The sequence below is a fragment of the Pagrus major genome, chromosome 9 (assembly GCF_040436345.1).
Source record: "Pagrus major chromosome 9, Pma_NU_1.0".
Classification (NCBI taxonomy): Eukaryota; Metazoa; Chordata; class Actinopteri; order Spariformes; family Sparidae; genus Pagrus; species Pagrus major.
The window spans coordinates 19,990,304-20,014,587 of NC_133223.1; the positions used below are offsets into that span (position 1 = coordinate 19,990,304).

The following is a 24,284-nucleotide window of genomic DNA, read 5'->3' on the forward strand; positions in this document are numbered from 1 at the left end:
ATGTACCTATTATATTTCATTATCATATTTAAATTCATCTGACTATATTATAACATATTTTAAGTTTGCATTCTTATGTATTAGTACATGAGTTTTGAGTATCTCCAAGGTGGAGTGGAGGTCGTGTGGCTTGAGCAGCACTTGGCGACGTCTTGGCCTGCTCAGTCGTCCTCCTGGATCCACACTCTTCACATATATTTTATATAATTTACTTGTATCAAACATTCTATCGATGAAATTTGTAAACTGATCTTTTTGTTCTTTTCTGTACATGCAACATATATTGCATGCCTGTCCTTCCTGGTAGAGGGATCCCTCCCCTGTGGCTCTTCCTGAGGTTTTCCATCTTTTTTTCCCCTGTTTTTTAAATATGGCAATTTTTTCTTCACTTGCTTCGAGGGTCTAAGGACAGAAGATGTTGTTCAGTGTACAGATTGAAAAGCCCACTGACGCAATGTGATTGTGAGTTTGACCTACATAAATAAAATTGACTTGATTTGATAGAGTTTACTCATTTGTGAGGATGTTTATTAATGTTGCCTATTGTATATTATGGAACCTGCGTAGTTATACAGTAAAATCACAAAATAGCTGTTTTTTGCGCATTTCTGCACATTACTTGCGCAGAGTGACGCTTCAGAATCTTCACCTTTGACCTCTCGGCGCTGGGGAGAGAGTTGAGCCAATCATCGTGCTCGTTGTTGAGAGGTGCTCAAGTTTCTCGGAGGTCTTACCCTCTCGTCAACATGGTGAGTACAATCATTCAAAAGAATATGTTATTAACTGTAAAGTAAAAAATACAATAACTGACGAATGTGAATTTCTACTTATTCTGCGTTTGTTTAATAGCCGGCTCTTTGTCTCCGCGATGTTATAACAGTGTCGCACGTCCCAGAACATCACAGGTTAGCATGTCGTGTTAGCGCCGAGCTAACATAGCGGCACACTCATATCGTCATGGTTCAGACTATGTCCTGAAACCGATGCTAAGTATAAAATAAAAGTAGAGCCCACTAACAGGCAGTTAGGTTTGCTTACGTGTATTGTTAGTAAGTACGTGTAGCGGTATTTACACATTTAAACTTGAGACAGGTGAAAGGCGTATTTAGCTAGTTGAACAGTTAGCCAACTAGCTTTAGCTAACTCTCAGGTTAGCTGTACTGTTTCCACAAACCATTCTTCTGCGCCAGGATTTAGACAGGGTTTAGCCATTCAAAACGAGCAGCACTTTACAAGGTGGCAAGTTAACGTGATCCGATGCAAATGTGAGATACTTGACCATGTGTTCACGTAAAATGAATAAGGACAAACGACAGTGATTTGCCACCAGAGAGTCTGCCATACACTGCTAGCGTTAACGTTATAACTAGCGTTACGTGAGCAGTTCATAGGTGTTTTGGATACGTTAACGTCAATGCATTTGATCTATCGTGTGCATATAAAATCATATGAAGTGCAATTATTTAACCTTGATTAATGGAGCCCACAGCAATATTTATTCACATTATATAACATTTCTAGAGGACTCGACTAAAAAATAATTAACTTCTGGTTAGTTTGGGCAGCTAGACTTAAATGACACATGTAATTGACGTTTTATACTTTGAATGTAGTGTTTGATTGTATGTGTGTCATTTAGTTTATTACAGCCTGGATGTATGAAAGTATATTGGCAACAAAAGATATGTGAGAGCACTAAAAGTTAACCACCAGGAACACACACGGGCAGATATGCAAGCAGAATCAGTTTGTGGTAAGGAGGGAAAGACACCTGAGCCTGAACAGGTGACTTGAGCATGCAAGAGAAACTAAAACCTGGGACAGCGGTGTTTTTTAACCACCGAAAGGAGACAAAGAGCAGTGTTGCAGTCTCCGTTTATGCTAAAAATCAAAATGCTTTGACACTAAGTAATTAAGATCGCATTCATTTTGTTGGCAAAGTATCTAATCTTGGTAAGGGGTGGAAATCAGAGTAACTCATGGTATAATTCACGATACACTGTCCATAATAACAATGATATCACAATTTAGTTATTCTGCTATAAACATTAGAGACAAAGTAGCAACTTTTTTAAATTAGTTTATTTTATCAGCAATCCAACAGAAAAATCACAGATACCAATAATTGGGAAATGCTGAAAATCGGCCCCGATAATCGGTCTAACCCTAAATTACTAGTTACTTTGCAGATCCAGATTATTCAGTGTTTATAGGCTGTTAATTGTGACGTGTTACCAATCAGATAGTGTTGTGGGCGGGACGTTGTGAAAGGATGCTGCATCAGAGCCAAAGTAGCATATTTTTTAATTGGTATATTATCAGCAATCTGACTAAAAAAACACATGATATCGATTATCAGACAAATACTGAATATTGGCCCTATAATCGGTCTACCCCTAATCAATACATTGCAAGACAATCATCTAACGATGCATCACAATATGCGTCCAACCAAAGAGTACAAAATGTCCATAAAGAACCAACGTGCTGGAAATATGTATTTATTCAAGTTATTGTCGTGTCAGTTTCAAAGAAATTGACAACTGAGAATAACGAAGTATAGAAAAAGTGCATTGGCTTAGTGCCTCTTTACCACACACACTGACTGCAACTTGCCTATTTTCATGTGTGCTGTCATTCAATTGTTAAATAGTCACCAACTGTTCTGGAGGTCAAATGGTTTAAATGAAGAATACAACTTTGCCTCGCTAAGTTCTTTTGGTGTAATGAAGTAGTGACTCTGGTAAGTCATATTGTCAGGGGACCTATTAAGAGCACTTGCATCTTTTAATAAAAATACTGATACTTGGTGACAGTTTATCTATAACTTGTCCCACCCCTTGTATTTAAGCTATTATGATAGAGTAATTAGATAGTAATTTTAAAGAACTTAGTAGCTATAAATCATCACGGCCGTAGTAGCTTTGTTATTAGAGAGTGTGAAAAGTAGTGAAAAATATTTATGAATGAGGCTCATTGTCACTTCTGAGTGGAACGCTGCCCCCAGAAATCTAGTGAGCCTGATATATGGTGGTCTGGTTTACTGTGATCTGGTCAAACTGTGGGATTAGAAAAATACAAATGGATTGAAAACCATCATAATAATATTAATAAAAGATTATAATGGGCTGTGACTACATCCAGAATGACATCATTTTCAGCATGATAAGGCATATAGGCATAAAATATGTAAATCGCACGTTGTCCTAAATAGTTAACAAGTCGTCACGTGCTTCTTTACAGAGGAGCACTTACTGAAAGCTGAATTTGTGCAGACTGTAACTTTGAAAAAAACATGACCCTGACCTCCCGATGTGAGTGTGTCCTCTTGCAGCTTGCTAGTAAAAAATGGCAAGCGACCTCTTAAGAAGCTGAAGCTGCTGCACCAGCTGGAGGAACTTGAGGGGAGCAGACTCAGATTAAAGCTCACGCATGATTGGGTTTGCATGCTCAACTCTGATTCTTCACTTACATATCCATGCCTGTGCACTCTTTATGGTTGACTTGCAGATCAAGTTGAGGCCAGAATTTGTTTGCATGTCTCTCAGATCTTTTGTTGTCAGTGTACTTCCATATAGGTGTACCGAGCTAAAACAAATGCAGACTTAAACAACAGCCCTGCACTAAATCATGTCCAAGGTTATAATATTCTGTTTTTTTGTTAAAACTGTTTAGAGAGGTGTTGATTTCTTGGTTTTCTGGTGATCTAGGAGGCTGTAGTTTGTGGTGTTATTAAATTGTACTGCCTCATATGCGAGGTGTTTCTTAGTTTTTTCCCCCTCACACTCCTTTAATAAATATTGTGGAATGATATTACCTTTTTTAAACTCTGAAAATGGATATTCTTTTACTCCTTTAATCATATTTAACTGTAAGTGTGAAATGTATCATTTAACCTGCTGTCCTCATCATTAGATGTAGCGTTAATGAGAAACAGGTCGTGCATGTTATGGTAAAACTTTATTTTCACATCAGCTACAGTGTTAACTGTCATATTATAGCATGAAATTCTAATTTAACAACTTTTAAAGAAACTTAATGACATATCTGGAGACTCCGTGATGGTGGCTTTATTGAATTAAGCACGCTGCCTGCTAAATACGCATTACACCACCAGCTGCCGTGAGTTCACTAACTCTCTGTGGTGTTTCTTATTCATGACAGTCTTCATCGGAGGCAAATAATGGCCCGAGCCAAGCGCCACCTTATCCAGGTGTACCGCCCTCAGGGATACCTCCCCCATTTGTAAGTCAGTGACAGATATGTTTATGACAATTAGCTTTTCACCTCTTGTTTCCAGTCATCACACAGGGCTGTACTGAGAGTAGTTAATATTAAAGGTCTTCATTAATGTGTAATCTAATCTAATGCATCTTTCTCTATCCCTCCGCCTAGATGGGACCACCAGGAATACCGCCTCATTTCCCTCCCATTGGAATGCCCCCTATGGGACAACGACCGCCCAGCATGACACCCATGCCTCCTGGTATAATCCCCCCAGGTATAATGCCACCAATGGGGGCACCGCCAATGGGACAGGTGAGCACTGTATAAAGCTTAGGGGTCTGTCTCTTTGCAGCCTTTGTTTCTGCTTTTACTGTTACACCATTATTCATCATGTTCTTAATCTGGGTCAGACAAGGATTTACCACCTTACAGATCCCAAAAAACAAAAAAGCTAGATGGCAGACATTATTACTTTATTAAAGAAAGACACTTGGTGCTGGTAGTGGGCGGATCAATACAGAAATATTGATAAATCCAGTCCCAAATGTCTCTGTTCTAGGATCAAACTTAATATTAGAAGATCGATATCTAAGCTCAGTTATTAATGGTAAATGTGTATTTTACCATCAACAGGGACACAGTAGAAAGTAATTACGCTATGACCAGAATCTAGTATAAATAATACCCAGTTGACAGGAACTACTTCTCCTTCGGCCTGTTATAGTCACATACAAACTATCTGTCTCTATAAATCTATAACACACTGCTCTGATAGAGCTGCTGTCAAGTGTGGAGTCTTTTCAGAACAGAAGTGATGCTGCATGTGATATATATGTGAGGTACTGTAGCGACACCACAAACCTTGTCAAGCTTCTGAGATGTAGTCAAAATACAGAATATAATTAAGAAATGCAGTGACAGTCTAAAGAAGGGGTAAGAACGGTGAGGAACTGGCATTATCCAGGCTCAGAGAGACTGGGTGTAGCTATTGATGATGTTTATTACTGTCACTGATCGTGGGAAAGTGGTACACGTCTGTCTAGTTTTTGTGCTGATGTGTAAACAATGGGTGTTAGCCACATTCTTTAAAATATTGAGTGCTGTTTTATTAAGCCTTGTATAAAGTGTCAGTGTTGTATTGGTATTGGCGATACCAGCCTGGGTTTTATTGTGGTATTGCATCGGAAAACAAACAAGTGACATGGCACACCACTACTTGGTGCTGCTCCTTTTTCCATTGTCACTTTGGTTGATGTTTTTCAAACTGTACTAATACAGTAAAACCTTTTTTGTTTGTAACTGCTCTGCCACTGACAAAGTGATTCTGCTGTTATTGTCAGTTAGCAAATGTAAGATAGTTAAAGAAAAAAAAGTGTTTAATTACAACTTGGATTATCTTTGAATTCCCTCCTCAATGGTTTTAGAAGTGTTAATAACACTCAGTGTTGTAAAAAGTACCCAGAAGTCATACTTCAGTAAAGGTTAAAGTGAAAAGTCACCCATATGAATAGTACTTGTATAAAAGTCTTTAGATATCTGATATTACATTTTCTGGCAATAAACTTACTTATGTATCAAAAGTACAAGTTGAAGTAAATTATACATATATTATCATATATGCATGACACATGAATGATCAGGTGAAAAAACCACCAGGTTTGTCAAATGTTGAACATCCATCACAGTTTACAGACAGACTTTGACTTTGTTACCGTAGATGAGTGCACTCATGAATTTTCCTGTGTACTGAGGAAATGATGGGTGCATTCACTTTTGGTTTTACCTTGTAAAAATAAACCAATCTGGCAAAATTGTTGTTTGCTTGATTAGAAACCTGCTGGCCAGCTGACGGCTCGCGTTCCTTAGCATGTTGGATGTATTTTAACAATGATGTCATTCTGAGATCTCAGAAATGACCTTGAGTGCACATTATCATAGCTAAGAAATGTTGGTCAGAAATGAACACAATCAAATTAAGTCGTAATAAGTTTACCTTCAACTCAATCATTTGTTGTTATTAGAAAAGTAACTTTTGACTTCCCTTTTTTGTTAAGCACTTCTGCACTGAGGCTGATGTGTTCGACATTGAAAAATATCTATTAAACGAATAATAATAATAAACTTTATTTATGTAGCATTTTTTAAAACAAGGTTACAAAGTGCTTCACAGAAAGGGAAAGGAAATAAAAACAAACAGCAGCTAAAAACAACTCAAATGAAGAACAGTAGTTTTAAAGAAAGACACTAAAAACGACAGCAAAAGCATTATGAACATTTAGGGATAAAATAGAGTCAATCAATTCCTTCCTTCATATGTGACTCCACCCTCAGTAGACTGAATACTGCTGAGGTAGTTTTTTTTAATTAAATGTATTTGTTTATCTTTTTAAAGCAAAAATTGTCCACATTTAGTCAGCATATGTGGTCCTGTCATGCACATAAATAGGTGTGATATTGGGGGGTGTTTGATCAAGGTGCCAGCAACTCAAGTCTGAAAAGGTGGTGAGGCGTTGTAGTTTGGTGTGTTGCTGCTTCACAGATCACAAGCTGTGGCATCACACCATTAAATAAGCACAGCAGAATCAGTTTCAGTCTCACCTTCACCCCCAGTTGCCATCCGCTCATCTCACACACAGACGTACATACACACCAACACGCTGTCTCACACTGTGTCTTAAACTTCTGCCTGCACTAGGTGGTATGGAAATGCCATGAATATTTCATGATGCTTCTTTTATTAGATGCCAGGCATGATGCCACCTATGATGCCAGGGATGATGATGCCCCCTCGCATGCCAGCTGCGGCTGTTCAACCAACGGGACCGGTAACCCTCCTCACTACTTGTTCATACATCCTCTGCTTCACACATCTTTAAAAATACACTGCAATCTGTGAGATGCTAAATGATCATGTGCACAGGATCTGTTACTGTCGGATATGAAAACATTGTCATTCTATTTTTAAAAAATCACTATATTTTTAACCACGTGTTGGAATGAGACAGCCGAAAAAACACTTAAATACAGTGTGTAATTAAAATCAAAATGAACACCTGCGTCCAATGTGTCCCTGATTGTCACTTTTTGTTTTCACTTTGGTTCAGCTGTGAATCACTGTAAAAGTAATGAAACACATGAGCCTCTCACTGTTCATCTTGTGTTAATTTTTATTTTTTACTGAGTACTACACAAGTTATGCAAATGAGCAATCTGAAAGATTTATTGTGACAACAAGCAGGCGGCTTTAGAGATCCACTTAATCATCACAAGAATATTTTTGCATCTTGAGGGTAGGAGTTTTGCACTAATTAGGAAAGCTTTGTCAGTTACTGCTTATTGTGAATGATGAGTCTGTATTCCCAGCTGAATTCATCATTCAGTGGTAGAGATGCACTGGTATAAGCGTCCAGAGTTGTGAGTGTTTTCTCATGGGGAACAATCCACTAATAAAATTGTCTTTTTCCACAGCCTGGTGTTGACTCCACAGGTAAGAAGATCCTTAATTTGTCACTCACAAACTATATTTTTGCACATTTTTGTACTAATCTGAAAATACATATCCTGACTCGCTTCTGTTTTTATCCTCACAGCTGCTGCACCTGGAACAGCTGTAAGTGTAAACTAATTTTTCCTGCTAACGCAAGTTTACAATTTTGATTTCACATAATTGACTCATGTATTTTGTCTAATGTCTTTTCAATAACTGCAGTTTTGTCAACCTTTCGTTTGTTCCTTTGTCCCCTGCAGAGCACCACAAATGGATCTCCACAGGACGACCAGCCAAAGAAGGTTTGTGCATGTTGAAAGTGGAAAGATTATTGTGTTGGCGATCTTAACTAGGACCGATAAAAGCATTTAAAATACGTAGAGCCAAAGTAAGTGGTGTCTTGCTGTTTCTTTTTATTTTCAACACTGAAATGGTTGAATTATCTCTTGTTTTCATCTGCCTCAGAAGTCCCTGTGGACCGAACATAAATCACTGGATGGGAAGACCTATTATTACAATACAGAGACTAAGCAGTCCACATGGGAGAAACCGGATGACCTCAAATCTCCTGCAGAGGTACAAACCTTAATCACTCACATCACACCTTTAGCGTCTACTTTTAAAGTGCCCAAAAATAACCATTTGCTTACTGACTTACATATTCACTAGAGCTGCAACAGTAATAGATTAATTCATTCATTAAATTATTGTTTCAGTAATTTTCCAAGCAAAAGTGTCAAACATTTGCTGGTTGGAACTTCTTAAATGTCAGAATCTGCAGCTTAACAGCAGGGTTAACTACCTGAAACACTAACAAACGTGGCGTTTTCCTGTATCAGATATACCTCGTCATTCATTCTTAGCAACATACTTCAGGTATATGTTTTGTGTGTGTTTTTCTTTATCTTCTCAGAAACAGGGTACACAATTCTGTTTGAGATTAAATGTGCCACAAGTAGTCGATAATTAATTAGTTGAATTTGGGGTGTCGCGATATACCGGTATTGAATCTAGTTATGACTTACAAAATGAAATATTGATATTGTTAAAAATACATCGCCTGGTGGCAGTAAGGCACCTTAAAACTAGTTGCCAGTGGTATAGTGAATAAAAAGTTGTTAATTCGAGTCTCCCTAAATAAATGCAATTAAATTCTTGGATTGGATCCTAACATCACATTTCACTTTCCCTTCTATTTTCTCCCATTTTAGCAAATGCTGGGTAAATGCCCTTGGAAGGAGTACAAGTCAGACACAGGGAAGCCTTATTATTACAACTCTCAGACGAAGGAGTCCAGATGGACCAAACCCAAAGAGCTGGAGGATCTGGAAGGTAAAGACCTGCAGTCTGATGATGTCAAACCTGCTGTGAGAAATACTGTGATGGTCCTTACTGAGCCAGGCTGCGCTCCATGGCTGAACCTTTAACGGCATGATGATTGACATGCCCGCTGAGGAGGTTTTGGGCAGTACTGAAGTACAAACACAGGAAGCACAAATACAGGAACACATGATGGCTCCTGCTGCACATTTATCTCTGTGCCGTCCTCTTATCTGCAGTATGCTTTGAAATGAAAACAAGTACCCTAACAGCTATCTCCTTTTGTCTATTCCAGCTATGATCAAAGCAGAGGAAAATGGGTAAGAGCTTCCTGTTTACCTTTGGTTAGCCATCACTGCTGCACCATGTATTATAAACAACACATACAGCGGTTATTAAAAGTGATTTCTTCCTCCATCAAAAAGCTTTCTATTTTATTATTAATACGGCTGTGGACTTCAGCATCATTGTCCTAGTGTTCTTCCCATCATGTGGTGTGATTTGTCATGCTCTGAATCCAGAACGGCAGAGGCAGTGGCTCCAGGCACCACAGCAGCTCCTGCAGTGCAAGCAGATAATACAGCCACTATGGCAACCGTAATGGAGGCGGAAACTGCAACAGCAGTCTCAGAGGAACACCTGTCTCAGGCGGCCGTGCATCACACAGCTGAGGTCAAGACTGCAGATGCACCTGTGGCGTCCTCAGAGAGCATTGCTGCCACAGAGGCCGCAGCCAGGTAAACAATAATGTCTGACACAGAGACAGGTAATGTCTCCTGTACTCAGATATACACTGTATACATCAAGCCAAAGCCATAGAGTCACAATGACACTGGGTTCAAGTACACAGGAACCTTTCAACTTAGATCAGGCAGTCTGTTTTTGTGTTTCATTAATTTATGTGACAAATGTTTGATGCGAACACGACCAGGTTAATCTATCTTCTTCTGCCCGCAGTGTTGAAGTCGTAAAGGAAGAACGACCAGAACTTCAGAAGAAAACTTACAAGTGGAACACGAAAGAAGAGGCCAAGCAGGCCTTCAAAGAGCTGCTGAAGGAGAAGGTGAGTCAGGCTGTCAAATGGGGTCAACATGTATGTGAACTAGAGGCCACATGCTATAGGTGAGTGCATGTTCACATAACTTGACATTTAGCTTGCTGGCCTGGACATACATTAGTATCCATTAATGTGCTCTTATCTGTGCAGCAGCACCATAAAAACTTCATCTGTGGGTTGTTTGGTCAGTCCCCAAGATTGTAAAAGACTTCATATTGCTTGTGCCATCACAGCGACATAAACTGTACAGCTGATTGCATCATCACCTGGAGAAGAGCTCAGTTTGCAATGCAAAAAAGCCAAGAGTTTATGCTGCCTTCGAATGAAACTCATGGTTACAACATGAGAAGTCGTGTACACAATATACTTAGAGTTCAAATGGTTATGTCATGAGGTCAGCGGTGCTGTGAAACAGCGTGTAGAACCCACCCAGGCTAACAATTTAGCAAGCTAGTGAGTGGCTTACAAAGTGCAGAAAATGCAATTACATAATATAAACTTACCGTCTACTAAAAAAAATGAACTTCCATGGCCTCTGCTATTTCTGAAAAAGAAAGTAAAATGTGTAAAAACTTTCAGAAAATTCCCAAGGTTGTCAATACAATAAGTGAGGGTGTTCAAATGGAAACCTCTTCTCATGAACAGGGTAAACATGACGCCATTTGAAGGCAGCATCTATCCACACGATTCGGCATCAATGCAATTTATCAGTAATTATGGGCTTGTTGTTTTAAAATTGTTACTACATAAGCCATCTAGGTCTAGATAGCAAATGTTTAGTTCTTTAAGAATGCTGCTGTCTGTCTCTTCAATGCATTTTAGTTTGGTAATGATAATCCTGATACAGCCATGATACCCTCATGTTAAAGTAGTGCCTTACAACAAGTGCTCTATTTTATTAATAAGTGATGCCGCTTCCCTGATCAAAATCTGTCGACTTTGGATACAGAAGTCAGCCTCCTATATTTTCATCAAAGTAACTCCAATAAGTGTTTTGGTGATTGAGTTGTACACCCTTATACTTGGAAGGTTTGTTTGTCAGGGATGCTAATTATAAATTATTAAATTGAATTATTGGTGTCAGACCAATGATCTATATTTTTTTGGTTGTAGTTTCAGAGGAAGAAGTCTACAAATTGTAACACAACAAATCTTAGAGCTGTGAAATATAAAATCATCCATCTTTGCTCATTTCATTTTAGCCTTTCTTACCCCTCAGGTGTGTATAAACTACACGTTAGGACTTTTTCATTTCCCAAAATTTCAAATTATCGATAATCTTATGATCATGAGAAGCAGTTAATCATCAGTTATTGGCTGACAAAAAGTCCATCTCATGTGTGCCTATTTGTTTTTTAAGGTTAATTAAACCACGTCAGCAGCACATCCTTTGCATTTTGATCTGAATCTAATCCCTGTCCCTCCTCATGAACCCCTGTGAGGTCTTAGCACGATTGTTAAGCTTCGCCTCCTGTTGCTGTGGATGTGTTGTGCGTTCGGTCACAAAGGAGGCCTAGCGCCTCCCACCTTGAATGCTGCTATATTTAGGCTCATTTTAATTTTGTGCACAAAGCTCTCCTCTGAGATTGCTAGCCATTTCCTGCAAGATCTTAATGGCTCTGTCTTTATGATTAGCTTTATTGGATCAAAGGCACAGGGCTGGCTGGGATTAAGACAGTGAGAGAAAGTGGCATGCCTCAGTGAGTTAGAATAACTGTGACAACTGACAAGACAGGCACACGGTGGAGTCAGTTCATAATGGATGGCGGAGTCACTCGCTGGAAGAGGCAAATGGCAGAAAGGGCGCTTATAGAAGTCCTCAGTGGCACTTCTTTGAATTATTGCCACTCCACACCTCTTAACCCTGAATCTATTAGTAATTAAGAAAATGTGTGAAGGCAAAGCAGCACAGCTCCTTTTTCTCATCTCTCAGTCTCTCATGCAATAAAGGGCAATAAACAATCAGTTTTCCTTCATCTGTTGTTTGAAAATGTTAGAAATATGACAGCTAAATTTAACTTCTCAGTTCGTGAGTACAGTCCCTCATGACTTTGAATTGTATTCTCTGTATTTCAGGGTGTGTCCTCAAACTCCTCTTGGGAACAGGCTATGAAAATGATTATCAATGATCCTCGCTACAGGTACACTATTCTCCTGAGATCAGTTCATTTTATTTGTTTTGTCTTTTAAATCACATTTGTTTTATGACATTTTAGTACGTTTTACTCTTTTTAATGTGTTAATTAATTTAACTTTGATCACTTTTAGTTTGTTTTATTGTCGTGTTTAAGTTGTGTTCAGTTTTTATTGTAAAGCACTTTGTTACTTTGTTTCGAAAGATGCTAAAGTAAAGTTAGTAATGCTTTATAGTAATCATTAATAATACATGGTAAATGAATAGTTAATTAATCTCCAGTTGATATTTATTTCCACTTTAAACAATGAAATGTTTTATAAATGATTAATTAAGCAGTTATTTATTGTGAAGTTGTGTAATTCTCACTTTTCTATGTCAACAAAGTGCTCTTCCCAAACTGAGTGAGAAGAAACAGGCGTTCAATGCATACAAAGTCCAAACAGAGAAAGAAGAAAAAGAGGAGGCCAGAATTAAATACAAGGAGTCCAAAGAGACCTTTCAGAGGTTCTTGGAGAACCACGAGAAGATGACATCTACCACCAGATACAAGTAAGAGCTGCAGAGGTCTCACTCTAACATATTGTTGTTGTTTTTTTCTGCATTGACTTGTGCTTCCGTGAATTGTCAATATGATTATGCAGATGGGATCAGTGAAAGGTCATTTATGGCTTGTGCACGCCATCGTGCAGTCCTAGCACTGCTAGCTTCCACTTAAACTGCTTTGACCTGTTAGTTCTTGTCACATTGAATTGTGTTCACCCTAACTTAATGTTGCTAGGTCACAATTTAGTGAACAAGAGCACTTAAGGAATATTGTGATTTGTTGGTTCTGATGTTCATTTTGAATTTGGATCTATGCTCTATTTTATCCTCTTATCATTTTCAATTATTTTCACACACAAATGCAACAAAGATGCCAGAAGCTACAATGAAAAGAGCATCTTTTTTACACAATGTGTACCTATATAGTTGGTTCAGTTTCTTTTGTTCACATGCAGTCAAGAGTTATGTATTGGAAATGATGCAGACAACATTCAAATCAAAAGTTTGATCCTTGGTCTTGCATGTGACATCCAGCTCACTAAGGTTTGGCATTTGGGTGAAAGTCATCATGACGGACAGATTGATGAGTGACCTTGACAAAGAGCCAGTTTGAGAGTTCAGCTGGCACTGGTGTTGTTGTGGTGACTGGTGCAGTAATCTGGGATGGCACACAACAGGCAGTTGGACAGGATAATGGGGCTGTCTGATGGTGTTTCTGTGTATCTCTTTGCATTTAAAACCTTATTTCACTGCAGTCAACCACCGATTCTGACATTAAGTTTGGACTAGCCACAAAGGAAATAAAATGTTTTCAGTGCACATCATGAAAGACAGCTCTTTTTAAGAAGTTCAACAGTGCTGTTTCCTTGTTATTTACACAAGTTTCACATTAACTCAGATGAATTACATTAAGCATTATACCAATGCTTTAAAGGTAAATTTGGCTGGTGAAATGCTGCCCTCATGTGGTTAATTGTGTGAACATATATCCTAAATGCGTGTGTGTATTTGGAATCCAGGAAAGCAGAACAGATGTTTTGTGAGCAAGAGGTGTGGAGCTGTGTACCAGAGAGAGACAGGCTGGAGATCTATGAAGATGTGTTGTTCTACCTTGCTAAGAAAGAGAAGGTAAGGCTTTGGTCTTTAGTTCAGTCTTCAAGTTTCTTTCTGGCTTTGTTAACATCCTAATTTCGTCCTTTACAAATCGTTTTCAGGAGCAAGCCAAGCAGCTAAGGAAGAGGAACTGGGAGGCTCTGAAGAACATTTTGGACAACATGGCCAACGTCACATACCGCACCACCTGGTCCGAGGCCCAGCAGTACCTGCTAGACAATCCTACCTTTGCTGAGGATGAGGAGCTACAAAGTATGAGAGCAGAAATCTTTGTTTACCCACTTTTGTTTGAAACGCGTTGTATAAATGAGAAGACAAAGTTTAACCTGTCTTACACCACCGGTTCACTTGGTTCTATGTGAATAAGTGTAAATTATTTGAGTTCTCCCTGCTGATAGTGATGTTATCTGCTCGCAGATATGGACAAAGAGGACGCTCTCATCTGTTTTGAGGAGCATATCCGGGCGCTGGAGAAGGAGGAGGAGGAAGAGAAACAGAAGACTCTTCTCAGAGAGAGGAGACGACAGCGCAAGAACAGAGAGGCCTTCCAGGTGAGACGGACCGGGTGGGAAAACGCGTATCTGAAAACACTTACCAACTCGAAGTCACCACATCAGGGAAAGAAATGCCGGCTAGATTTACTTTTCAACTTACATTTCTCACAGTCACAAAAAGGGCTAACTCTGTCTGTAAAATTATTGTGTATCAGTGGCTGTTGTGAATGTCAATTTTCTAATTACATATTTTTCTCTCAGAAATTTCTGGATGAGCTCCACGACCACGGACAGCTCCACTCCATGTCTGCCTGGATGGAGATGTACCCGACACTGAGCTCAGACATCCGCTTTGCCAACATGCTGGGCCAGCCGGGTAAGGCAGCAGGCAGCAGCAGCACACGTGGCCTCACGCGTCTGCATGAGCTGAACGCTCTGAAGCACGTGGATGTGACATGCAGAGAAAACAGCACATGACATGAACACAGAAATAAAGCACACACAGCTCAGGATGTAAATACTGTATGAACCACGGGAGAGTATTGTTCCATAGGGATTTTATTTTTAATGCTATTCATTTTAGATTTGTTTATTTCTGTTTATTTACTACATTTCCCAAAAACAATCTGCATAATTGTTTTGTATTTGCTTCATTGTTTTTGCATTTGTGTTGTGGCCGGCTACTTTTCTTTCTTTTTTTTAAACATACTCTGCATTTTCTTAACCTATCCTGTCTATTCTACAGGTTCAACTCCCCTGGATCTATTCAAATTCTATGTGGAAGACTTGAAGGCCCGTTACCATGATGAAAAGAGAATCATTAAAGATATTCTCAAGGTAAGATTGTTGGTCCTCTTCTAGATTATGCTATTTGTATCTATCAAAGCTTCAAACTGTTCTCTGTACATCTGCTCAATAGAGTTTCCTTTAAGGAGGTTTTATACTTTCTCATTTTATGTCATACAACTTTTTCATCTTCTGCTTCCTTTTCTTGTGTGTTCTTGCGGGAACCACCAGGACAAAGGCTTTCTGGTGGAAGTCAACACCAGCTTCGAGGACTTTGGATCAGTCATCAGCTCAGACAAGAGGGCCACCACACTGGATGCAGGAAACATTAAACTGGCCTTTAACAGTGTAAGACTCAAGCTCTACATGGCAATATTCCTCACTAGATTTTCACAAATCCTATATATCCTCTGTCCTCTGGACAAACACAGATGCTGCTGAACAAGTATACTGACGAGATAACATTTCAAAGTTAAGCCAAAAAAGGGCAAACATTTTGAGTACATAGCTTAAGGTTTAAGTTGATGTACACCCGATAATCGGCTCCCTAAGCCAGGTTTATCTGTGTATTTGGTTCTCAGGCTTTTGTTTTGTTTTCATAATTTCATTCAGGGTTCCTACGCATTATGGAAAAATATAGAAAAGTATGGATTTGGATTTTAATAATTTCCAGTGTTTCCAGACTATTGGCCCCACTCCCATTCTAAAATATAAAATTCAGAATTTCTAAAAACAAATTGATCAAACAAGCAGACTTTTTTATGGTGTTTGAAGCAGGTAGCCGACACAGCCTCGATGTTTATCACTGTGTGAGAGAGTGATGGTCAGAGCAAATTTGATAGCAAGGCAAGAAGTATGGCATACAACTGAACGCTAACTCCTACGTAGAGCTGCCTCTACAGCTGTACGTCACAGCCTGCAAAACTAAGTGCCTGATAACTGTACCAGTCTTGACATCCGCGACCAAACTAATTTAAAGTAAAATGCGGAAATATCTCGGAAATTGCATATATACATAGCACCACAAATAACCAAATGTTAAGCTTGTCTGAACATGTCTGAGTGATGCAGTTATCAGAAATGTAAACAGACACTCTTTTCTGTGCAAGGACACCATAACTATACGTTTTCATACTTTGGTGTTAATCGATTTGTGTGAGCTACAGTTTTCCGGCAATTATTTGGCAACATAATAGCATACATAGTCAGAATGTATCATTAATGTTAACAGCTGGATTTAAAAAACATTTATTTACATAAAAAAATATGCTATTTTTACTCAGATGTCAAATGTCAAATAGATTATCCCATTTAGCAACCTTTTTCTGTTTAGTTACTGGAGAAGGCAGAAGCCAGAGAGAGGGAGCGAGAGAAGGAGGAGGCCAGGAAGATGAAGAGGAAAGAAGCGGCCTTTAAAAACATGCTGAAGCAAGCGACACCACCACTGGAGCCAGAAAATACATGGGAGGGGGTATGTGGTTCAACTATTTTCCATTTAGATTAAACTCCCCGCTATTCAGTTCTAATAAAAGTGATAAACAGTATTGTGTCTTTGCTCAAGTCATTGTACTCACTTAAAATTTCAGGTCAGAGAGAGATTCTTAAAAGAATCGGCCTTTGAAGACGTGACTCTGGAGTCAGAGAGGAAAAGGATATTCAAAGACTTCATGCATGTCTTAGAGGTAAGTCTGTCGTACCCAGTGGGAATGGGTTGAGAGTTACCTATCTTGGTGAGAAAGACGATGCTGATTTTTAACATGGCATGTATTTAACAGCATGAATGCCAACATCACCACTCCAAGACAAAGAAGCACTCAAAGAAGTCCAAGAAGCATCACAGGAAGCGATCCCGCTCCCGATCGGTTCGTAGTCCATTTTATTAATCTACAACACGGCTGCTACTAACAATTATTTTTTATCGTTGATTAATGTGTTGATTATTTTCACGATTCATTTATTAGTTGTTTGGTCTGTAAAATGTTAAAAAAAACTGTCAACCAGTGTTCCTAAAGCCCAAGATGATGTCTTCAAATGTCATGTTTTGTCCACAACCCAAAGAGTATTAGATTACTGCCATAGAGAAGTAAAGAAACCAGAAAATATTTACATTTAAGAAGTAGGAATCAGAGAATTGAAACTATTTTATTCCTTAAAAAATTACTCATCGATTGATTTTTAATCTACAAGAAATGCTCCGCATCATGCCTCGTTAATCTCATGGTTACTAACTTTGTCGACAGGGCTCCGAGTCTGAGGATGAGGAATACCACAAGAAGAAAAAGAGGTCACAGTCCAAGTCTCCCTCTGAACGCTCGTCTAGTGGAGAATCTGGTGGGTGGCTTTGAAAGCTGAGATGGTCTATTTATTTATCATCTTGTGGAAGAAGTGCAGCCGTATTGACATTTACTGACATTTTCTGCCTGAAACCAGAGAGAAGCTATAAAAAGTCCAAGAAGCACAAGAAGAAGGGCAAGAAGAGACGTCACAAGTCTGTAAGTATACAACCTATTATATATAATATAAATGTGCATGCTGCATTTGTATGTGCACTGACGGCGATTATGGCAAACAGGCATCACCAGACTCCGACAACGACAAGAAGGGAAGAGAGCGCGATGGGAAGCGTGAAAAGGACCTAGAGAAAGATAAAGAGAACGACAAGTCTCGGGGGAAATCACGCTCGGACTCTAAACAGAAGTCTCCTAAAAGGAAAGCGCCAAAGGAGGAGGTTGGTTTTGTTTATTACTATTGTGTACAGAGATTCCTTGGATATGAATAACAGTGTGAGTACACGTTGCCATGGTTAAGGAAACTGGGAGGCCTGAGGGAGCTTCACACTTGGCATACTTTGTGAGGAAGCTCAGGCAGTCTGGTAGATAAGCTGAAGACCTTGGAGACGCTTCATCTTTATAATAAGCACATATGAGAACTGGTCTCAGCTATTAGTTACAGACACTGTCTACCCCCTCCCTTATGGTTACTTCAAGGCTTTGGTACCATATAAAGCTGAGACAAGTGTAAGAAGAATTTTAGATTTTGATACTAACCTCTCCTCTGATATCAGATTTAAAAAAAAAAATTAACATATATTTCAGTAAGGAAATATATTTGTAAATTAAAGATTGACCTAGCAGTGTAAGTTTTCTTCATCAACTATATGTATTTTCCCCATTAAATCCTTGCAAAATGGTGTTTTAATGGCTCAGAAGTTGCTGAAATAGGGCTGTGCAATATGGTTTCATACTGTTATATATATATATAGCCAATCAGTATTGTGGGGACAAAATACAATAAAACCTCAAACCAAAGATGCTCATGTGATGTGTTACATCCGTAGTGCTTTTTAAAAAAAGAAACCCAATATAATCATATCTTGACCTTTTCCCCAGACTGTCATTTTACCATCAAAATCTATAATTGTTGCATCCCTAGTCCCCTATCACTCTGTACAGCAAGTATTTTTCATCAAATGGACAACACTGCACAAATGCAGGCAGGAAATCTGCATGAAGGCATCAAAACATCCAGTGAGGAGAGTGTATGTGACAGACCAGGGTCAGCAATAAGAATCCTGACCAAACAAAAATTTCTGTTTTGCATTTGTTTTTTTAAAAGTAACACTATATATTTCATTACAAATGATAGTATGAGCTTAACAATTTGAGTGAAAAGTTTAATCTTTGAAAAAGATCGGGTTAGACCCTCTTTTGCTTTAATGACAGTCTTCAAGTGCCCCATCCAGTGGGGTTGAGGTCAAGTGACCTTTGAAAGTCCATAACAATCAGGACTCCATGATCTTTGGTCTTCAAATAGTTCTTGCAAAGCTCTGAGGTCAGATCTACAGAGGATGCCATATCCACTGCCCTCCACTCAATGGAAATCTAATAAGTAGACCTTTGCATTTGGTAATTTCAAACTATTTGTTCAATGAATTAACAGAGAACGTGCTTTATTTTGATGCATATCGTAATCTTGATCACAATCTCATACTTATGTAGGTTGCTTCATATCATGTCGCACAGCTCTATGCTAAAATCTCAAGACGTGACTGTCAGATTGGTCTGTTTTATTAGCCATTGTTAAAGGAGGTAACCTAGAATTTCAAGATCGTCTTCTGAAAACTCACAATCATCTTTTTGAGCGATTCTGAGTCTGTGTTTTCTGTGTTGTGTTCAGGGCGGCTGGGATACGTCAGGCAGTGAGCTGAGTGAAGGAGAGCTGGAGAAAAGAAGAAGAACTTTACTGGAACAGCTGGATGCACCTTGATGATCGCACTGCTGCTGCCCTTAAATGTATTTGTACACTTCGACAACCATGCATTCCCCTCCGAGCTCATCAGACTGTACTGCAGTGTTCATACGGACTGTGTGAGAGAACACCTTCACGGGAATGTGCTACACTGAGCTTATACACTTACTTGGTTACTAATTTGATATCAGGAAACTGATCAGCTGATCAATCTCTAAACGTCAGGATGTCTTTTTGTTGCTTTTGTTAGCTTTAACTATTTTTTTTTTTTTAGTTGACTGTAGCTGTACATGTTTTCCATCGCCAATAATTTTTTATATTCAATTAAGCGTATCTAAAATGTCACAATGACTGAAACAGAGTTCAAGACTTTGTCATCATAACTGGAGCTATCCAGAGATAAAGAAAACATATTTTTGATTTGATCCCACTAAACTGCAGCTGTTCTTGAAGAATAAATAAAAGAAAGATTTTAATTGGAGCGTTTGTTAAAATTGAACTGTAGTGAAATGTAATAAAATACTGTTTCAATGGATTATGTCTGAATCTGGATACTTTTAAGAGATCAAAGGGCAAATTTTCACTTATTTACTTGTATTACTTTATGCAATTGTGAGAAAGACATTCCTACTACCAAACCCTCCAAAGAATCTGCATGGTCCTCTACCACTTGTAGAAGTTTCAAAAAGAGAAGACAAGTTAAACAATTTTATATTCAATGTAAATAGTTTATTTGATCATATTCATTGAAAATCTCATATCACCTAATTTTTAAAAAAGCTTGTTATTTTGTAATCAGCACAAACTGCCTAAAATACATTTCTGGTGAAAGTAAAAAAACAAAAAAAAAACATGCCAGTATTATCCAGTTAGAGATAGAGTCACTATTACAGACAGTGAAGTTGAGAAAAAAGAGATGAACGGCAGCACGTGCTTCAGTGGAGATAATTACAGGAGGGTGTGTGACGAGGCCACAAAACCAGCTGATCACAGGTCGACCAATGGAGACTAGTTTATTAGATTAAAAGTGTTTGATTCAAGAGTTTAAATCTGTTCAAATGTACCAACACTTACACATCAGAACATGTTTTCTGAGCTGGCTTTGACGCCCGTGTGACACACCCACGAGCAAGTTCAGTGATCCGCTGCCTCCTGCATGAGACATGATGATTTAACACTACTGTAGATTCATTTGGCTTAATTAAATATACAAAAATGGAAACAAAAAACTATAAGTTAAAATAACATTCAAGTTGTATAGCACAAGGCAATGAAAACTTTTGTTTAAACAATATGTACAATATTAACCATCTGGTGATGTGAATTAAGTAAAAAAAAAAAAAAAAAAGTTTTGTAACAAAATATCTGTACATTTAGGAAACTTTTTTTGTGTTGTGAACTTTGTTTTTTAATGACCATGGACACATTTAAATGATGATGATGAGCTTAAAGGAATCCTTTCAGTGGTTAAATACTATACATTAAAATTACAATAAAGTGAGTAGACACAGTAGCCTGGGATATAATTAATCTGTAAAAAACATCGACAGAGATGAAATGCAAAGGTATATCCAGTTTTGACAATGAGATAATCCAGTAGGGTTCATGCAGCTTGGTAGAAAATGTCTTTTACGTTGCTTTACAGGTTAATTTATTCCCGTTATTTGTTCCCAGAAACCAAACAAAACGCTGTGCTGCTACAGAAATGCAACAATTCCAAATGGACGGTAGAGTTTGAAGTTAGCAGGCAGCCTGCTTCTGTGGATGAAGAGCTACAAAGTCAGGCTTGATCTGTTAATGACTTCAGCGTGGAGAGGCCTGATATCTAAAATTCACATTAGCCCAGACTTGAATTACTGTTTTAAAAATATCTTTTTTTCGTGCGTTCTTCATCATCCATATACAACCCATATTCCAAAAAAAAGTTGGGACACTTTGTAAGATGTAAATAAAAACAGAAAGCAATGATTTGCAAACCATTTTTGACCTATATTCACTCGAGTACAGTGCCAGGACACCATATTTAAAGGTCCCATATTGTAGAAAAGTGAGACCTCCATGTCTTTTTGGTTATAAAGCAGGTCTAGGTGCTGTATAAACGCTGTGGTTGCAAAAACAGCGTCAGAGCTAATGTGGAGAAACAGTGGGCAGTCACTGCTCTTGCCTGTGAAAGCTGACCAATCAGAGCAGATTGGGCTTTGTGAGAGGGGGGCCCTTAAAGAGACAGGAGCTTTCAGACAGAGGGGGAATAGAGACATACTTGCCGACCTTGAGAATTTAAAATTAGGGCGAATTTCAAAACCTAAGTGGGGTTCTGAGGGCCCTACTCCCCAGATACTTGAGATTCAAGGACGTTTTTCCTGCATGACAATGACAAAATACTTAACAGCATTTTATGTCAATTTTACTTTTAATTCCCAGAAAAGAATGAAGAACAATTCATTTTCTAGTGTAAACTTGTGTGAATCTGTGGCATAAAGTAATATACATCACTTTTCATTCATTCTTGATTTTTTGCCTCAGCCCTTAGAGAGTCTGAACACCACTGCCCTGTTTGTCAGCCTCTGGATGGGGAATGACGCAGTGCAACCCCCACGATCGACAGAAAAATTGACTTGGCAGATTTTAAAGCCCCTTTCCTTTGAAACTGTACGCAGGAATGGGAATTTTTCTCTACAGGGCGTCTGAAATTTGTTTCAATTTTCCTTCTCCTTTCCATTTCTCTGTCCGTCTCTGTCTCACTCACTGAGGAGGATGAGGCATAACAATACAGCAGAGTACGCGCTGTAAAGTGACAGGAACTGGTAACGATAACTAAAAGGGGAACAACTGTGAAGAACTGTCATAAATCAGGAGAAATAAGGGAAAAAACCAGGAGGAAACCAGGAGAGGTCGATAAAAAACAGCAGTCTCCCGGGAAAATCGGATGGTTGGCAAGAAGGTATGAGAAAAAATTTCCAACAGACACCCAAAATAAAAAATATGAAACTGAAAATGATCATTAAATAGGACCTTTAATGTTCAAACTGATATTGGGTTTTGCTGCCTGCAACATGTCCCAAAAATATTTGGAGATTTTTTTGGAATAGGGGTTGTACATACTTTTGTACAAATATTGAGTTCAGTGATTTTCTGATCACCGTCTTCAAGCCTGCTCATCAGCCCTTTTTAGTCAAAGTTTTAAAGCTTTGAGATGTTAAAAAAGAAAGTGCAGGGCGAGCACGCATCTGTAGAGTATGAGGAATGGAAAAGGAGCACCGGAATGTACCAAGATACTAAGAGATGAAATATTTGTAACAGCTAAAGGGAACGCGTCCCGTATACATTCTACATTCTGTTTCCGAGGAAGCATCTCTTCACGTGGCTCTTAAGGCCACAGCAAGTCCACTTGTACACACATATTAAAGCCAGGTCAAGTTGTATTGCTCGAAGTGGGGAGTATTAAAAAAAACAAATCAGACAAACAGAAGACATTAGCCCACAAAAATAAGTTCAGGCACTTGGCTTGTCTAAGGTTTCTGAATCAACCTTTCCGACACTTGAAATTCAGTCCCACACATGTCTCAGTCCTTCATGAAAAGCTACGATACCACAGACATGGAATAACGTGTATTCTTATGTAATATATATACATACTCGTCTCTATGGTTGCTACAACTCGTCATCTTTCACTTATCATCCTTCAATCTGCATCCAACCTCCCGTCTCTCCCTCTCTTGACGTCACACATCCTTCACCATCTTCTCCTCCCCCAGCACATGCACTGTCCCCTCGTCACATGACCACTTCGCCGTTGTTCACCGGCCGCAGGTTCTGATCATCAAAGCGTCTCCTGACACTCCTCCGCACAGCGTCCGCTCGCCTGTAAGGCTGATTCCTCAAATCTGTGAAGGGATTGATGGGGGAGGGGACGGAGGGTGAATAAAAGAGCTGTCAGTCATCCTGTCAGGGCGGTTTTGATGAGCCCACATGCTCAGAGTGCTGGCAGCCTGTCTTTCAAAGCAGCATGAGGTCTACACAGAAAAAAAACCCTGCAGGTCAACTGTCTCTGGGTGTTACCACTGAGACATGTAAACAGAGATACTGTTAAGAGGAGTAACTTTTTTTTTTTTATCTTTAAACATTAAAATTGTCATTCTGGAGATAAGATGAGGAGGAAACAGAGGGAGAGGGAGGTTGATCCTAAATAAGAGGACAGTAAAACAGGAAGGGAGGTAATAAAGAGATGCTTGCCAGGTTTGGGACACATCCACCACTACAGGGGTGCTACTGGAGGAGTTCCTTACCCTCGAGTGGACATTGGGAAATTTAGTTATATTATTCTTCTTTAGGGCTAGATGAAGAGAAGACAAAATGAAGGTTAAAAGTTGAGGAGGAGGAGGCCGACCAGAGCGTGTCAGCCCGACATATTCACACTGGCTTTGCTAAGAGAGCGCCGCAAAGCAGAGTGGCAGCAGGCTGCATGGGGAGGGGGGGAAAGGCTGGAGTAGAGTAAAGGAAGACAGAGCTGGAGGATGTTAACTAGTTCAACTGGCAAGGAGGAGGATGAAAGCTTCTGTAGGTTGTCTTTTTTTCTGTGTTATAAACCCAGTCTGCTTTGCAAAGTGGCTACCAGCAGGACAGAAGAAGAGCCCGTTTCAAACGTCCACTGAAATAAACAATTATGGTTCCAGGAAACAGCGTTATTGTTACGTTCGACAGCATCTTGACTGAAAACCAAGCAAAGCATGCAGCATCCAGGGAAACCACATTATTACCACAAAACAGGTGCGAATGCAGTCAAACAACCTGGTTGCGTGTTAGTAGCACACACAGAACTGCAAAGACAGACTGCTGCAATGTAAATTAATATTTGTACGCAGGCATCATGCA

At 39.1% G+C, this 24,284-nt stretch overlaps 2 protein-coding genes across 4 annotated transcripts in view; one reads left to right on the top strand and one right to left on the bottom strand.

Moving 5' to 3' along the window:
- The first annotated feature begins 699 nt into the window (after positions 1-699).
- Positions 700-19,947, top strand: prpf40a (PRP40 pre-mRNA processing factor 40 homolog A). Of its 2 annotated transcripts, XM_073473904.1 has the most exons (27): positions 700-749; positions 4,165-4,245; positions 4,396-4,539; positions 6,969-7,052; positions 7,696-7,714; positions 7,818-7,837; positions 7,975-8,016; positions 8,180-8,290; positions 8,926-9,046; positions 9,330-9,354; positions 9,556-9,771; positions 9,992-10,097; positions 12,168-12,232; positions 12,613-12,777; positions 13,791-13,899; positions 13,986-14,136; positions 14,302-14,435; positions 14,640-14,754; positions 15,124-15,215; positions 15,396-15,512; positions 16,498-16,635; positions 16,751-16,846; positions 16,940-17,026; positions 17,405-17,495; positions 17,595-17,656; positions 17,737-17,892; positions 19,341-19,947. In XM_073473904.1, the coding sequence occupies exons 1-27, from the start codon at positions 747-749 to the stop codon at positions 19,428-19,430; spliced, it is 2,640 nt and encodes an 879-aa protein (XP_073330005.1). In that variant the 5' UTR covers positions 700-746; the 3' UTR covers positions 19,431-19,947. The 2 variants fall into 2 exon arrangements, with proteins under 2 accessions (XP_073330005.1, XP_073330006.1); XM_073473905.1 differs by lacking the exon at positions 4,165-4,245 and having other exon boundaries at positions 707-749.
- A 178-nt stretch (positions 19,948-20,125) lies between these two features.
- Positions 20,126-24,284, bottom strand: part of fmnl2a (formin-like 2a) — a 62,652-nt gene continuing 58,493 nt past the window's right edge. The window contains exon 26 of one of the 2 annotated variants that reach the window (XM_073473563.1): positions 20,126-23,296. In XM_073473563.1, coding sequence (XP_073329664.1) covers positions 23,187-23,296 — 110 coding nt within the window. In that variant the 3' untranslated portion in view covers positions 20,126-23,186. Of the gene's footprint in view, positions 23,746-24,284 lie in introns of both variants that reach the window. The other variant, XM_073473562.1, reaches the window with a different exon arrangement.

Excerpts from the sequence above, each read along its gene's own strand:
- prpf40a (XM_073473904.1), top strand. Across the intron at positions 4,246-4,395 it reads CAGGGATACCTCCCCCATTT|ATGGGACCACCAGGAATACC; the intron begins GTAAGTCAGTGA and ends CCCTCCGCCTAG. Across the intron at positions 13,900-13,985 it reads ACCTTGCTAAGAAAGAGAAG|GAGCAAGCCAAGCAGCTAAG; the intron begins GTAAGGCTTTGG and ends AATCGTTTTCAG.